General features: G+C 33.6%; 2 protein-coding genes across 3 annotated transcripts; one reads left to right on the top strand and one right to left on the bottom strand.

The window, feature by feature from the left end:
• Nucleotides 1–4315: 4315 nt before the first annotated feature.
• Yeti (yeti) lies at nt 4316–7411 on the bottom strand. Its single transcript, XM_076893888.1, has 3 exons — nt 7057–7411; nt 6296–6681; nt 4316–5899 (listed from the first exon to the last, which is right to left on the bottom strand). Exons 2-3 carry the CDS (start codon nt 6651–6653, stop codon nt 5385–5387), a joined length of 873 nt encoding a protein of 290 aa, XP_076750003.1. The 5' UTR covers nt 6654–6681; nt 7057–7411; the 3' UTR covers nt 4316–5384.
• Nucleotides 7412–11509: 4098 nt separating this feature from the next.
• On the top strand, nt 11510–13929 carry Hlh54f (basic helix-loop-helix domain-containing transcription factor HLH54F). Of its 2 annotated transcripts, none has more exons than XM_076893909.1 (3): nt 11510–11772; nt 12161–12487; nt 13511–13929. In XM_076893909.1, exons 2-3 carry the CDS (start codon nt 12164–12166, stop codon nt 13706–13708), a joined length of 522 nt encoding a protein of 173 aa, XP_076750024.1. In that variant the 5' UTR covers nt 11510–11772; nt 12161–12163; the 3' UTR covers nt 13709–13929. The 2 variants fall into 2 exon arrangements, with proteins under 2 accessions (XP_076750024.1, XP_076750023.1); XM_076893908.1 differs by having other exon boundaries at nt 11512–11751; nt 12137–12487.
• The last annotated feature ends 4611 nt before the right edge of the window (nt 13930–18540 follow it).

Below are 18540 nucleotides of genomic sequence, written 5' to 3'. Positions count from 1 at the left end.
ATGGCGGTGGAAGAAAGTCTTTTCTCGATGAGATTTTATTTTTATAAATTGGTAAAACGATCTTTTCCTCTCATCGTGGTGGTATCCTTTATTGTGGCTTTTGTAAGTCAATTGCTTACTTCCGGATTTCTTCCCCTTTCTTTCCTTCATCTGGATTTTTCTTATTTCAGAGAACTATCTTTTCATTTCGTCATGGTGATGTGTTTCCATTATAGTTTCCGTGAGAGACATTTGGATACATGTAATTGACAATTGTAACATGTAGACATACAAATTACATGCTAGAATGTTAGATATTTGCCAATATTCTTTGATTTTTCTCATTTTGCTCCTTCCTATTTGATCAATTAGACAATACAAGAATTGTTTTGCTGTAAGATAAAAATACGTCTATTGTAATAGAATTGCTGATCTGCAAGACAGCAATGCAAAAGCGTGAAATGTTGTTCAGAAAGTAACAGAGTAAAGTATTGCAGATTTGTTGTTACCTAGCTACTTAAAAAAAGTACTCTGTAAATTCGTGATTTTTATGCAAAATATTTATATCGAAGAAACTTTCAAAGTAAAGTTAATTTAGAATCTATTCGTATCTAGTAATTTATAAGAATCTAGGTTTCAATAAAAGTGCAGAAATCAGAATGTATGGAGATTTTAATCCTACACTGCATAGAACTATCGTTTGTCATAATTAGAAACGTATAACTAACTATAATATCTAAGAAATAAAGAGAAATGAATTTGTGCTCTTTAAGAATTCGCGGTTTCAATTTTATCTGTTAATGCTTTATATGTTCTCAACTAATATTTCCTTCTACTATCTGGCATTTCAAATAAATATTTAAACAATTGTTTAGTTAACATTGAAACGTCAAGACAACTATACCGAGAGACTTCGCAAATCACTGTAACGAAATATATTGATTTAAACTCGAAATTCTCGAAGATAGCCTCAACAAAATCATCTGTCAGAAAAACGCATAAAATTAACAAAGGTTACGTGAAATTTATATTTTAAAATACCAAAAAAAAGGAAGAAGGTATGATAAATCTTAACAAAAAAAAATTAACGTCGATAATGACTAGTATTAATTATTGAGCAAAATGAATCAGTGTTTTAAAAAATGATGCGATATAGCAAAAAAAGAAGAAAATGTTGAAGTTCTCGATGCAAGCAAGTAATAAGAATTTTTATATGAAAAAATGATATTAATACAAAGATGTTATTTAAAGTAGCCAATATGAATGATGTATTTTTATATAGGCCGTCTCGTTTATGTCGCACTCCGCGATATCTTTGTTAGTTCAATATCAAACTGAATATTCTAATTCATGAATTTAATGAATGAATTCATGAAAAAAACCATAAATTACAATGTTGGTCGTTCAAAATATTTCGCATGTGTACGAACTTAGTATATTTCATGTTTAATTCAAATATTTACCAGGTCGAAAAAAAGTTTAAGTGTGACTAACGAAAAATGAAAAAAAGATGTCGTGATCCAATATGTCCGGCGAACCGAGCCCCCCAAAGGTGCTTGCAAAAAACCTCTACAAACAGTATGCAATGTTTTACCTACAAATTTCATCATCTTCAGCTCTCACAAGAAGTCTCACGTTGCGAGTACTTCGAAAGCAACAACAAATTCGCAGAAGAGGTCAAGGAAGAAATCAAAGGATCGAGTAAAAAAGTCACGGAAACCTAGCCAAACTAAGGGCTGTAGAAAGTAATTCACGTAACATTTTTGCTTTAAAATTACAACGTAAAAAGATCATCCTTTCTTCTTTAAACATTTCGCCTAACGCTTTCTTAATAATAAAAAATTACGCGTTTGTCGATTTTTAGATGCTCGATGTGGTAAGAGAATAAATTTATGATTTGTATTTGTAATAGAAATGTATACGTGTGAGTCTAATGATTTTCATATGATTTCCAGCAAAAAATGTCAAGCTTCAAGACAGACCATAGAAAGTTCGACATCGGTGTCGAGGACACGGTGAGAGGGTGATAAATAAATTTATAGTCTTTGTTAGATCCACCTGCAATGCTTCGAAGTTAATATCGTCACTCGAAGCAACGGATCCTCTGCAACCTTGCATTCTTTAAGATCCCCATTCCCATGCCATTTTAGTGATTCAATGAATAGCTACTACACACTCGGAAACATTTACACGTTATCTAACACATTAGAGATACACTAACGACGAAATACACTATTTATCTAACTGTTCATAATTATTCATATAATTTTACATATTTCCGACGACAACATTTACCGATTCATTTTAAATAATGTTAACACGTTGCACTCCCTTAACGATTAAATTACCGATGAGACTAATTTATGGCAATATTTTTTTTTACTATTCGCGGCACGTATAGATGAAAAACTATCAAAATAGTAAGTAATTTTCTTGTAACTTCCCTAATGACAAATTCTCAAAATTCGAGACATAATATCAATTTAATAATATTCATCTTCTTTTTAAACATAATTCCAGTGAAACAGGTTCGTAATTCAATTAGAAACAATCGTCTTCCTTATCGTTAAAAGAAATTATAGTACGAAATTACAATGGGAATAATTTGGTCCATTTATTAAAAAAAATTCATAAAATTTCCGGTTCCCAAAATAATTATAACAGCACATGTTGAATTTAATTGTTTTATTCGTAGTTTATGAATATGCGATGTTTAAACTACAGCACAAGAAGCAGAGAGTCATTGAGACTGTGCAGATCAAAATCGATTTGCTGCGGATCAAGATCAATTTGCCGTAAGTCACGCAAAAAAGAATGCCACTGCGCCGGAAGGGAAGAAATCTATAAACTTCGAACTGTAAACTCGGCAAGAAAGAAAAGGCATAAGAAATCGCAGTGTCTGCAATCTCGACAGAAGAAGGAGAGAAAAGAACGAACGCCTCTTTGCATATGCGTTACAGGATCTGCTTCGCAAAACTTCAAAAAGCATTGCAAGTGTCCGTCGACGTGTACGATTCTTTCGAAATACGACGACTGTTGCTGCTTAAGACACAAAGTACACAGAACAACCAACTTTTACATTATAAAAACGTATAATATATGTGTACTATTAAATTGTGCAAATGTGCAGTATTTGCAATGAGTAAATATGTGAATTTTTATAAGAATTACAAAATAATGTTCATCTTCCAATTTAAAAGGGCATTCGTTCGAATTGGAACCAAAAGAATCAATTATTTCTTTTTCTATTTTTTTTATGCATGATGCAACATTTTGAGAATACTTGTTTTGAAACTACATATAAGTACTTAATAATATATTAGCAAAGAATACATATAAAACAAGAAGTATCTAGACTTTTCAGTTTATAGAAAAAAAAATTGAAAAACTCTGTTCATTCATCATAAGAAGAAAAATATAACAGTAAAGGAGTCACGGTGTTATATCTGATGAAATTGAAAATCTTTATTTTAGAAAAGGAGAAGTAAAGCGAGAGAAAAACCAAAAAAACTAAAGCCTCGTCAATGCCATTGCAAACCACCTAAATCAAGGTAAGAATTTAAATGGTGAAAACAATCTTCTTAGATAAATTTTAAATGAAAACATTACTTCATAATTAACATCATAGCTCAGAAAGAAACCTATTTGTGAGAGGATTGTGCAGTTTACGTAAAAAGATACAAAATCTGAAGTTTTCTTTTTCTCGGTGCGAAAAGTGAGTTACATAAAATTTTTGATTCAAACAATATTGTTGTCAGTATTTCTGAAGCAAACATTTTTATTTCAGTTCTAAACATAACGAACAACATGCACGGCAGCGATGCAAGATATGTCCTGTTCAAAGTTGTTGCTCAAGGATGGCTTTATGGAATCGAAATAAGAATCCGTCAGTAAGCAGTTGCGAAAGAAATAAGCGGAACACACAATACAACTGGCATAAAAGCGAACTAAACAATATTCTATTTTTCTGTTTCAGGATAGAAGGAAAGTGAAATTCCATAAATAAAGGTACAACAATGAACAATGAAGGTATTTCTGACAAATGTTTCGTTTGTATTTGCTTACAAAATTGGCATAATTGCTCTGAGAAATATTTTCAGTTTATAAGCTAATGGCTTGTACACTTAACGATTAAGTAATGCGAACATAAATTATAAATCGATACTGCAGAAGCAGTAAGCAGCGTCTAATGATAATCACATTTTGCAGAAAGTTCGACCAACTAAAAATCTGTCTTGTGATTAAATAAAAAAATTTGTAAAGTAAAGAAGATATATCACCAAACGAAAGACGCAACATAGACGACAAGAATAACTATACAGCCTGTATTTGATGCTTTTTGACGTATCCATGTATCACTGTTATACAATGCTATCAAGCTAAGATACAATTCTGAAGATATGCACATGGAACAGTTGTTTAAATATGAACGTTTATCTTTTTATTTTACGATATCAGATAGTTCATAAGCATGAAGAAGTCTCTCGTACATATATCTGTGAGACATTATTTCACATGTATTCTAACAAAAAAAAGAACTGTAAACTTGAGCCATGAAGATCTTTCGGGTGAACAATAGCTATCAATTGAACTACAATAAAATGTAATATCGCCCAGATATCACGTACCATAACTTTTTAATGAGTAAATATCGTTAACAAGTAGAGCTGAAAAAATATAAAATGACTACTATAATCTCCTATTTGTAACAACAATCTGCGTTCTTTCTTTTCCTATTTTTTGTGTATCTCGTTTATAAATATACTTATGTTTTCACGTGACTCGCCCAAGGCAGTGATCGTAAATGAGGAAGGAAATATGTCATGATTATCCCTAAGATACATACTTGCATGTATTCATTAAGCATTCAAACTTCATGTTTTTTTCTCTTTCTCTTTGTTATTAAATACCTACACTATTTATACTGTATCGATCATCCTTTTTCCAACTGCGAACGGAATAAAGAAAAACATCTGTGGAGCTTGTTTACGATTAGAATATATATTATCGTCGGTCTCTGAAGCACCAAGCTTCAAAACATCCTGCTTCGATGCGAAGTTCTGTGATATAATGTGATCGAGGCAATGCTCGCAGATGGTAAATTAAACTATTACCTAACGTACGGTGTATTATCGTTAATACATTGGAATGATCAGTCTCGTCTCACAGAATTGGCTCTCAATCGCTTTGAATAGATGCAGCCAATTGGTAAACCAAGCGAGGCAATCGCATTTTTTCTTTTGCACACGATACGATATATTTAATGAGTTTCAGAGAATTCGATTAAATATGTGCTATAAGCGCCGGCAATTGGCAAGTCTAACAAGGTACTTCTCTTAATACCATTCTCGATTCTCCACCGTTATTGGAAAAATATCCATGCATAAATACACGAGGACATAAATTCACCGTGTGCTGCGTCTGCCAGCGCTACGCAATTGCTTTTCAATTTCAAACTGGCGCAAATCTGCTCTCTGCAAAAAATCTTGACGTTCTAAATAACCATCTTTGCCTTTGTTATGAGTGCTAATCTCTTCTTCCAAATTCTCTTGCTTCTTATAATTATCCCAATCTAACTTGGACTTTTCTAATGTACTAATTTTCGCCTTTTTCCCTAGTTGACCCAGAACGGAAGAGATTCCTCCTAAACTTCCTCGTTTGAAACCTCTACCCCTTCCGGATCCTCTACCCACTGGGGCAGTAGAATTTCCAATTTTCTCTGAATTAACAGTGGAAGATAGAGACAATCTTGCTTCTGCTGAGTCTATCGACACCTCTTTCTCCACTTTCACTTCTTCGCCAGCAAACTCAAATACCTTAGTTATCTTTACTTTTTCTTCCACTTTTGGTTTCCCCATTGATGGTGATTTCTCTTTCTGTTTGTTTGTGTCATTTTGGTTTTTGGGTTTAGGTGTCGACGCTTTATTGGGAAACAAAAATATAACACGTCTAATAAAATTAATGCATACATACGCATTCCACAAATCCAAGATTGGTGGTCTAACTAGACAAGAAGTTATTCTACGTGCAAAGGTAGATCAAAAGTATAGAATAAAATTCATTACAGGCCTCATTTAAGAAAAGAATTACATTTAAAATTTATCAAATGTGTGTACTTGTTCAATGTTTATGTGGCATATTTTATGGCTATTTTATAATACTAGGTACATTAATTCCCCAAATTGAAGCCAATTAACAAGCTTACATAATCCAATTGAAAAACTTACGATAACAAACTTTATTCTACATTTTCAAGTTAATTTGCATATAAAATAACCTTCCATAGTACACCTTATGTGATAGGCTAGCTATTTACCCGTATCTTTCATAAAATCGGCCCAAAGAGAATCAGCTCTCTTCTTTTCCTCTTCTTCCGTAAGTTTCTTTTCCTCTTTAGACTTCTCTTCTTGTTCATCTTCTTTTTCTTCTACATCATCCTTCAGCTTTTTCCCTGTTTTTCTACGTTTTCTAATTTTAGACTTTATAGCCTTGTTTCTCTTTCTTCCATGTTTCTTTGTGGTCTCTCTTTTGTTCTCATCATTTTCATCTTCGGGACCACTTTCTGCATCACCTTCAGACTCTACTTCAGACACAGGTTCACTATCTACACCATCGGGAACGTAATCTTCATCATCTTCATCAGAATCAGAAGGCAACTGATGCTCTTCGGTCATATTCAATTAATATTTCAGTTTCGGAAAACTAAACGCAAATAATATTACAATGCTATTACAATTTAAGCTGTATTCAAGCCAAACTATAATTAACATAACGTCATTTAAACGTTATTAACATCAATCATTATTGTTTCATTATATTAACAAAGGGTCGCTGGAAACTTTGATCACTTAGTTTACTTCAAGTACAACTTTAAAGCTTCTACTATTCTTTGTATTATTATAAAGAATCTATTATACGATTTAAATGTTATATGTAGAGAATTATTGCTTTCAAAATATCAAACATCATCAAGTTTCGTACACAAATATAAAACCTAACCTCTATAGTGTAGCAATTCCACAAATAAGACCTAGCTAACAACAGTTATTGATCTTTGCTATTTTAGTACGCACTTACGTATTTTCTCAAAAAACACGACCTTTCGTGTACTAAAAATGCAGCTACACGATGAACCACCTTCCGGAACTTTCGTCGGATTGTTCGAAACGTCCTTCGTGTAACTTCAAGCGTCACTTTATCCTGTTTTATTAGAAACCTTCGAACGAGAATTACTAATATTTTGCAAACACCCAAAGGAAATACCACGGCATGTAAGAAAATTATGAAAAGCTAATCAGTGAGGATTACGAATCGACTGACGATTCGCAAATGCGTTCAATGTGCATCGCTTGTAGCCATTTTTACTTGCGCCTCGAGCGCCCTCTTTCGTTAAATTATAAATTACCATTTGCAACGTGTGTTGTGTGTGATTTATAGATTTGCAATAACAACATACCAGACATGTGGAATTTATATCTATTTAAATAAATATAATCTGAATAATCTCAGCTCTGTAGCCTCAACAGAGTATTTACTTAGTGTCTTTATATTCATTCCTTAAATATCCTTTCCCAGAATAAAAAGGAAAGAAATTTCGAAAGAAATATTATTATAGTTTAATTAAAGAATCAATATTGTATACTAACGAGGTGCAGAATAGATCCATCATCTATCATCGATACAATTAATAATTATATATCAAATATATAGCGATCAGATCTCATCATGTGCTGCGAATGGAGACCCATCCTATCCATTGTCCTATCCACTTTCATTTTATACAAAGGAAATTGAAATACCATTATGAAAATTTTCATAAACGATTATAATCATATCATCGCTCAAATGATCCATCACGATCAAAGCATACATTGTAAAACATAAAAACATAGTATTTTTGTATTTTTCAAAATCTACTCGTCGTGAAATATTATTTTGCGCGTATATTATAATTCGCGTAAGCAAATACGTTAACTTTGATATTTTTAAATCCCTTGTTATGTATTAAAACTTATACTGTACGAAAATTGGAAGAATAAATCGTTTTACATTTCCAATAAATTTAAATGTATAATTAAATGTAAAATATAAATGTAAGTTGAATAATATTATTAAATATATTAAATATTGTACTAATAATGGTACACATTGCATAGTAATTATAATTGTCACAACGAAATCAAATGGTGTACGACTTCATTGGTTACTTCATATTCAATATACTATTGAAATAATTGTAATATTAATCATTAATATTAATTTCTATTAATTATTAATATTAATACTGATAGTATTTCACTTTTGTACATATCTATTTTACAAAAATCATTTAAATTTTTCAAATATCCGTACTGAATCATCAACTTATTACTCGTGCATTCATTTATTTAATAATCATCAAATTGTTGCCATTATATTGCAACATTTAAAAGCGGAAAGTGCAGAAAGACCTACCTTGATTTAATAAATGATACACACAAAATAAAGGTTACCACCCGTAGGTATAATTGTATACTTATAGTCATCATACTCGTTAAAGGAGATCTACTTAAATACAACTAGTCAGCCATGCCGATTCGAACCTATCATCTTACGACATGCTTGAATGACCAGAGGGATTTAAAAGCATGCGACTCACCGCGGAAGATAACCAAAACAGCTCAGATGAAATCAAAAATGCTGCTAACGTTTGTAGAAAACAGGAACGTTTTGCCAACTGTCGTCAACGTGATAGATGTAGTAGACGAACCCATAGTGGGAGTGAGCTGAAAATCTTCAAGAGAAACCTCTATTATAATTTAATCCTTTAAAATTTTTATTAAAGTATTAATTATGTTAACTTTGCAATCAGAAAGTTTCAAAGTTTAACAAATTTTCACAGATTTGAATTAATTCTACTTAAAGTGCAAATGATACTTACATTTGTGGCTTCTCGAGCACAGCTGGCTCTTTTTCAAGCAAGCAACGATCAATCTTTTCTTTCAATACCCCAGAGCAAGTATATATTTAAAAAATAAAAATTTAATATTGACATTTACAAAGCAAACACTGACTCTACACTCGTGAATGTATACTATGAAAATTCAAAGTAAAAATACTTTTCGTAAAACACATTGAAATTTTCTGCAACATAAATCTTACGTGTAAGTATAAAATGTAAAATATTTACAATTTTCTATCCATAATACGAAAACACGATAGTAGAAAAAATATTTGTATATAAAGTTTTTCACATAAAGTAGAATAAACAATTATATAGAATTCGGATTAAATGACTTATATCGTATAATAGAATTATTTACATGATAACTATTGTAAGTATTATAGCATATTACATACGCAAATAATTGAAATGGGAGTCATAAAAAGAAATATAACACGACAAATATTTTGAAAGAAAGCGATTGTTCACGAGTCAGAAGGACGAAACATTTTAACTTATATTTTTCTGAAGTTAGTTGAAAATTTAACCCATAAATTAGTATGATATATTCCGATTGCGATATTTTCACACCTTCTTAACATTTTAAATATGTATCTGTTTTCATTTTAGTATAAAAATGACAATTTGACGCAAGAATAAGAAGAGACACTATCGTCATAACAGATCGAACTATTCTGAGAGGAATTTGAATTTTGAAAAAACAAACATTATTCTTCATGGCCAATCTAATGGCTATTGCATGCGAATCTATTTAAATTATTATTTTGTCCGTGTAAAATAATTGATTGTGTAAAAAAAATATTATATACCAATAAAAATGTAATAATAAAGCAAGTTTTTAACAATTTTTGTTATCGAAAATGAAATATTATGGATTATACGAAATGCGGTTTGATAAGAATAAGTATGCATGCTATACTCACGCATTTCCATAAAAAGTGTTAAATAATTTATGTAGAAAACTTCATTGACTAACAAAAGATGTGCTCTTGATGAACGCACAGAAAGGAAAAGGAAACCAGTGAAAAGCTGTCCTACGCAGCATAGCTGAACGATCGTGGTTGGTCGAATTCAAATGAAATTTTTTTCGACAAAAGGAGGTATGTTTCTGCAATTAGTAACAATTCAGACATATTGACTCAAAGAAATATTATAATGGCATAATATTTATTGATAAATTTATTCAATTTTGTTAAAAAATTGCAAGAGACTAGTGGCGCCATCTCTGTGAAAACTGCTCAAACTTTTCGGTATTTGAATTGTTTAAATGTACCAATAGACGTTTATATACTGTTAATTAATTATCTAATCACTGGACAGTTTGCTAAGCAATCCAGAATAATGATCGAATAACGAGTAATTTATTTAAATACCTGTTCTTACGATTCTTTTGAAGGTTCATAACACGAATTAATACTCAAATTAAAAAATGTATCTTTTCATATAGAAGTATATATTCGTGAAATCGTTTTGAAACAAATGAATTGAAGTTCATTAAATATATATACTTTTTATATTATAACTCAATATATCTTCATGAAATTCGGTTTCACATAAATTTATATATTTTTTTTTAATGTTCCACTCCATATAGATGTCGAGTTACAAATATCTCGAAAAGGAAACCATGGTCAATTACATGGAAAGGTTTCGAATTGCGCAGGAACTTTTACGAATTTGTCAAGCAATAAGTCAACTCCTGGTTTAGGATGTTAAGTGGGATCAGCAGGGTCACCGCAAACCTCATGTTACAGGATCCATTTCGAATCCTCCTTTCAACGAAACGGTCCACAGCTCGTTCACGAGGATTCTAACCAGATTAATAGATTACACGGTCCTTTCCTTCTATTTTAAATCTTTGAATCAGAAAAAGTGGGGTGCGGTAGATAGACAGAAATAAGAATAGAAAGTTAATTTAATTTGAGACAACCAGATTTTAAAGACAAATTAGGTCATGCATAATCGTATTCTCTAACTAAAAACGATTTACAGAAATAATATCTCTCCAATTTTGTAAATAACAAATAAAATCAAGATCTGAATAATTCTAAGCAAAGTATAATTACGATAAAGAAGGGAAATTATATTAGAAAGGGTTAATTAAATTTGAAATTTTCCGTTAAGAAGGTTCGTTGTCTTGTAAAAAACCAAAATCCTTAAAACTAATATGCAATTATATACATATTAAACTAATTGAAAAGTCTATTAGAAAATCAGATTTGTAAAATATGCTTCACCAAAGCAAAATATAATTTATTCTTAATATTTAACTTAACAGAGAGAAGGAAAGAGAGAGAGAGAGAGAGAGAGAAAGAAAGGCAGATCTTGCTTCTGGAGTAAGCCTTTGATTGTTCTTGCATAACTTTTGATTCAAACATTTAATTTTATTAAAAAGAGATTACGTTGAAAAAATAACGGATATCCGGAAGAAAAACTCTTAAAGTAAAGGTCGATTTTACACAGCAAAAAAGCGCTATTCGTGGATACGTGTTCTGTAGGAGGATAGAGGAGGAAAAAGTGGATCAGGTGGCTGCATATGACTCAGAATCGAATGATTGGTCGAGAACGTCCAGGAAAAGCGAAGGAGGAGGACCTGGTTAAGCCGGAGGGAGATGATTTTGCTGTTCAGAGAGCTCCGCCCGATTTTCAGAGGCGTCTCAAATCTCCCTCTACTCTACCGATCCTCTTTTTCTCTCCTCTCACTCTCTCTCATCTCTTCTCTCGAGATCCTCCTCGCTTGGTCGACAATTTTGACGTACAATTAGTTTCGCGTGAGCGTCGCGACCTGTCGTGACATTCCAATAATACGAGTGAAAGAAAAAATCGAGCTCGACAAAAGGAAGACCAAGGTGAGCCGGTCTACCCTCGTCATTAACCCCTGCAGAGTTCCAGGCATTAAAAAAAAGGAATCCATGCTCTAGATTTTTGTTAGAATCCTCCTTTTCGTTTCCTGTGAACCGGTGAAAAACGACGTGCATCGAATAAAATCTGTGGTATCTCCGGTTCCCTTTCTTTTTGCGTCGGATGGAGCTTTCTTCAGTTCTCTGTGTGAAAGAAACCCCATCAGCTTTCTCTTTCCCCTCGTCGTCTAACGATATTCGTAGATCGATCGATTCCTGTAGACACAGATTACTACGGCTAAAATAGTACGTTGCGACATTGTAGTGTAGAGGCACAATGGAAATTATTGTGCAACGACACGCGTATAGTAACAGCGGTGCAATGAAATAATTGCAGAAGATGCCACGCAAGCGACGCGCTTCCACGCCGACACTGGAAGCCGACGAAGAGGAATTCGTCTCGGATGAAAAGTATAGCAAGGATGATCTGGACAGTCGCGCGCCAAGAAACGCGGCGAACGCGAGGGAACGAGCTAGAATGAGGGTGCTCAGCAAGGCATTTTGCAGATTGAAGACTACCTTGCCCTGGGTACCGGCAGATACGAAACTTAGCAAGCTGGATACGCTTCGTCTCGCGGCTACTTACATCGCTCATCTGCGTGCCGTCCTTAGGGATGATGGTGATACGCACTCGGAAACAACCAGATCGCTGTCTCTGGCACTGGTAAGTTCTAATACCATAATTTCGATTCATCTCTTAAACACAATGTTTGGAAAGCTTACACGTTAATCTAAACAGGATCGATTGTATCGGTGATTTTTCCTTTTCTTCAGCTTGTTTCTACGTTTACTTCTTTTTCACTTCAATTACTAGTAACTTTGCATTGTCAAAAAAGTATTTTTGTCGATGATTAAAGGAAATAGAGAAATACGAGTTCAATTGTCGGGCAATGCGAGAGGAATAAGACGTCGTTCCTCAAATAACGGAACTAACTTAGAATTAATGGTGGAAAAGGGTGGGTGGAGGCTTCGAGAGTGATTCGATCCACCTGGACAGACGTAAACAGAGAACATGTCTGCGAGAAGACGGCGTTGCGACGCCGACTGGATCCACCTGGATTCCTTGTTATTTCACCAACTCCTAACCGTGATAGTGAAAATTGCAATCGTATAAAAACTGAACAGAAATATCTCGCTCCGATTAGTTTTCGAATTGCTAACATCAACGTAATCACCGTGGAAATTTTGCAGTGTCGAATAGTCTAATCGTAAAAATGATTGCAGGTTTAAAACATTGAAATTATTAAAACTAATACATATCTATCTCAAAGAAAGGACGTAGCTTATAAATTTTAGGGAAATCAAGTTTAATCTTTTAGCTGTGATTTATAAGCCACATACTAAAATTCTAACCAGAGACGTGTGTGGTATATAAACGACGTGATAATTTTCACTAATAACGAATAGCGACTGAGGCTTAAACTCCTTTAAAATAGAATATCGCTTCAGTAATAGAAAATTAGAATGTATGTACCGCAGTTAGAGGATTAATTCTTGAGAAAGAGAAAATAGAATTCTATAAGAACAGATACAATATCTGAAATTCCTTTACGAATGGTGAATGAAACAAAAGTTTCTGAAGAATTGCATACGCGTTTCTCAAATGTTCTCGCATCATTTCTCAATTTAAGATGTAAAGAAGAAAGGGATCTCTGTGCGACTATACTCTTTGTAATATTTGTTACAGTCCTGGCCTTTCGCTCTTCAAGGTACTAACGCGTCCATGTTAATGAACAACAGTTGCAATATATCATCGTCAACGTCGTCCAGTTCTAATCAGTACCGTGGACAGCAGGGTGCCCACGAGATCCAAAATTTCCATCATCCTGGACACCAGAACATGTCAATGCGTCACAATCACGAGCCGCAGCTTTCCTATTTCTAATATTTCAGAGTGTCTTTATCGAATAATTAAGAGGAGAACGTTCTGTTTGTGAACGAAAACTTTGTTCATTCGTGAAATCAACCGCGGAAACCTATATTTATTTCAGAGTGCCTTATTATTCTAATATTTATTGATCTATGTACACATTAATGTTTTAAGAACGACTATTGCAATATCCGAAGATATTATAACAATTACTGTAGCCAAAGCGTAAGAACTAGTCCAATAAAGTATTTCTATAATTATAGAGTATCGTATAAAATAATCGAATCCGTATCGAATAAAATGTGGTAAATCTTGGAATGACTGGCGAGAAATGGAACTCTGTCCCATTCTAAAAATATTAATTTTCCGGGGAAACGTAGAAATGTTGGTGGAAAAAATTTGGACCGCTTCCGGAATGGTAACGGAGGAAGGACGTGGCAAGGAAAGAAGAATAAAGAACGCCAAGTTAAAATAAACAGCGCGAAGGGCCTTTTGTGTAAACCTGAAACTAAAATAATATATCTTGTTCCATCTACAAATCGGCTGAGTTAGGGCGTATCGTTTAGGATCCTCGCATGTCAATACAAACCACCTCTTGGACTACATGAATTATACGTTTTTCCATAGTTTTTTACCATTTTTACAAACGTTCTTACTCTATTTTACTTGTCCATAAAAGATAGTTAAAATTTTGGTCAAAGAGACAAGTGAAGAATTTTAAATCGCGATGATCTGACTTTTGCAAAAAAATGTTTTAAAAATTATTTATATTATTATACATGTGTAAGAAGAAACTGTTAGATAAAAGAATTGAGCGAGACTTTTCTGTGGTAATACATTTCACTTTTAAGATAAGCCATCGATCACGTCTGACTTGCTCCTTGAATGTTAATTACAGTCATTTAATTTGATTAAAAGAATCAAAGAAACATAACGGATATCCAGAAGATAAATGTTCAAAGAAAAGCTTGATTTTCTCCCTACGAAGAAATGCTATACTGATATCTACTGAGATGCGTGTTCTAACGAAGGATAGAAAAGGAAGATATGTACCAGGTGGCTGTGAACGATGTAAAACCAAACGATTGGACGAGAACATCCAAGAAAAGGGAACGAGTAGGATGTGGCTAAACCAGAAGATGCTTTAGCTATTCAGAAGGCTCCGCCCGATTTTCATTTACGTCCCATATCTCCCTCTTCTCTACCAAGATTATTTTTCTCATCTCTCTCACTCCTTCGTTTCGTGTAAGTGTTGCAACCAATTGTGATATTCTAATGATAAGAGTCAAAGAAAAATTCAAGCTCATCGAAAGGAGGACTAAAGTGAGTGTTCCATCTATTTCGCATAACAGAATACATATTGATACTTGAGAGTTTCGAAAAAAAATTGGTGCAAGCATTGTTTGCCCCCTTTATTCCTTTTTTTCCACGGCATAGGATTTTATACAATTGTAATTATCATTGTCACGATTACGAGGTTGTAAATTAACAAAATCCAGGTGGATCCAGTCGGCGTCGCAACGTCATCTTCACGAACGCATTCGCTGTTTACATTTGTCCAGGTGGATCGAATCACTTTCAAAGCTTTCACCTACCCTTTTATTTCGCCATTAATTCTAAGTTTGTCCTTACTTCTCCTGCACTGCAAGTCATTTGAGCCACACAGAATTACTTTTATAATGAGTCAATTTTTCACCGCGAAAGAGATCTAAAATATCATTTACTTAAATTAATAACAAACAGAGAGAGACGCGTTAATGGTTGTAATTTATTATTATATATACAGATACACTGAATAATAAAGTAATGTTATCAGAATCACTTTAATCGTTGCTAATTTTATACTGAAATCTATAATTTTAAGAATTCCAGAAATGAATGATGAAATCGAAACCTATTTAGTTTTCTAAATATTAAGCTTGCTGAAATGTAAGAATATGTTGTCGAGAAAAAATTGTACAGCTTCCGGAATGACAACAAGAGAAGGGTGTGGTGAGAAAAGAAGATTAAAGAACCAAGTTAAATAAGGAGCCCGGTTAAATAAACAGCATGAAGAGCCTTTTGTGTAAACTTGAAACTAAAATAATATGTCTCGTTTCATCTACAGATTGCTCCACAGACGAAGCACAGAGTTGACCCATCATCTTATGAGATTTGCTGTCCCATGCTTGTTCCAAATATATGTCGATGGAATTATACATAATATAGAGGGAATCTAACTGGTTGTTACAATACTCCAAGTTCGAATATTAGCGTCTAATTTCCTAAACTTTCGCTAATTCTTGAAAGCGACACCATCTCCCCAAAAATGACAAAATAATTACATAAAATGAGGAATAACTTTTAATTATCATTATCCGATCTATATTTTTAGTACGACGATTAACTATGGAATATTTTCTGTCATAACTTGACCAACTATTGTCACAAGCTCAAATATGTTTGACGACAGTTATATAAACACAGCCCATAATATTTATCCATTCGACATTCATTATTTCCCTTTTCTTCTTCTTTCGAAATTCTACCAGAGAGCGTTGCGAATTTCAAGCGACGTTTCACTCGTGCATTAATTTGTGGTTAATATAGACTTACATTATAGATATCGTAGACATTAGTGAAATAAAAAATGATAGTGTTATACGGTGCAATGTTGATAGTCAGTATGATCGCAGCCTGCGTAGGACCATTTTATTATTGCAAAAAATCTAGCAAACTAATATTTGGTAAGCGTATTTGTTAAATTGATTTCTTAACAATATGTAATATTATATGTAAGTATTATCATCGATATTGGAAAGAACATTATTCCTTAAATTTTACCGTACGGATAGTTAGATAACACTTCTTTTATATTTTTACGTTCAATGAAATGAAAACATGGGAATTTCTTTTAGATAGAAGCAAATCGCTCGAGAACAAATCGCCTTTGGTATGCATTAAAGTATTTCATCCCCACGAAGATCAGTCCTCAAGCGAAATTGTTCCCAATGTGTCAGAGAGCAGTCAATGTTCTACCGACTCGAACGAAATTAAAGAAACGAAGCAGGTTGTGACAGAGCCAGAATCGCAGAACGAATCACAAATTGTCCCTGCAAATCCACCCCTTTATAGACGAAGGTATCCATCATTACGTAATTAAAAATTTGCGAAAAATCTACTGTATTTATTGCAAATATTAAATTCTGTTCTCTTTCGAACATGGAACTGTAATCAATCGTAATTTCGTAAATAAAAGAAAATTCGTTTACGAAGAATTAACAATCATAATTGTTTCGTAACTAAAATACTAAAAATTGATATTTTACTTTCGCATATTTCGGTCATCCATTAAAGAGTTTGTTTATCTAATGTGGCATGATATTCCAGGGAGTCGTCAAGAATCTGGTCATCTGCGTTGAGCAACCAATTAGATATAATCAGAAATTCTTCTTCGAAACTATGCGGAACCAGAACAGTGGTGAAAGCTCAGATCGAGTCGCAGCCAATAAATTCTGCGTCGAAATCGCAGAACTTGTTGAGTACCACTCGACCGGATCTATTCGATTCTCGTTATAACTCTTCCAATTCCTCGGTGGATGATAAAGTCAAGAGATTGTCATCCGGTATTATCAAGAAATGGAAGAAACTGAAGAAAACACTAATTCGTCCGAGGTGAGCACATCATTTCTTTCATACATGCCACAGCTTCAGTGTCACGTGTATCGCATGATTACAATTTCTAGATCGAATCGATTAAAGGTTTTCAATCATCTGAAAACAGTCAACGCGCAAACGTTAAGTGTACCCATTGCAACCCTAGATCTACCAAATTCTCCATTTAAATACTCGGCGGTACTAGAAAAAAATCGAGGCGTCGATGTATCGACCTCGACAAGATTGAGCGCGAACGACTTAGATGTAAAAACGCGCAAGGAGGAAATTACGACACACGATTGCGACGCGGACATGAAAAACGAAGCTCCGAAGCAAAACGACCATCAGAATGATCGCAAAGCGATCATGAACTCCAACATGGAAACGTTGCAGGAAATAATGTCTCTGATCAAACATCACTCCGCGAATGGGAAGCTGATCTGCGATCTGAATATCAGCGGTTTACCGATGAACCAGACCCAATTGATAAACCTGTTCGAAGCGACTAATGGTTCAGCTAAATCGGCATCCATCGTAACAAGCGAGGAGGCATCAATCATTTCTACCAAGTTTAATTGTCGAAGAAACAGCAACGAACTGTCTTCGACGAGAGACAGTTCTTATTATGAATATCCACTGCAAAAGTTTTATATAAATATGCCAAAGATATTCAAGGATTTATCGATCTCTAGATTGTTCTTATCGCGAGAGGAGTCTGAAAAATCCAATACACCTTCTATGCAAACATTTGATCGTTCAAGAACATTGGATCTTTCGAGAAACGAAACTTCTCAATTAGCGTGCCCTAAATCACGAACAAATTTGTCGCATAGCTCAATAGAGAAGAAAGTTTGTCGAGAAAAGCCAGCAGTAGTGACAACACTGCAGATTTCTTGAGGATCGAACAAAATGAGATTTTATTACGAGTTAAATACTGATTGGGGTGGTTCTGTCATTTTATTTATTTTACAGAAAGAACTATCTATAATGTAAGGTATAGAAAGTTTGTTAAGACGATTATTAATAGCCATAACAAATTGTTAACAGTCACATGGATCAACTTCTTGAGGAATGTCAAATGTAACATTCTGTGTCATTGCTTTTATTTATCTAGAAAAAATAAGGGCATAAATTTCGTTCAAAGAAGTCACATGTTTCATTCAGCGAGCCAAAATGGAAATCCCAATTAAGATTTCTACTTTCGTTTCGCA

This window comes from Xylocopa sonorina, chromosome 4 (assembly GCF_050948175.1).
Source record: "Xylocopa sonorina isolate GNS202 chromosome 4, iyXylSono1_principal, whole genome shotgun sequence".
Classification (NCBI taxonomy): domain Eukaryota; kingdom Metazoa; phylum Arthropoda; class Insecta; order Hymenoptera; family Apidae; genus Xylocopa; species Xylocopa sonorina.
The sequence above is the reverse complement of the archived record's forward strand: the minus strand, read 5'-3'. Positions and strand labels throughout refer to the sequence as shown.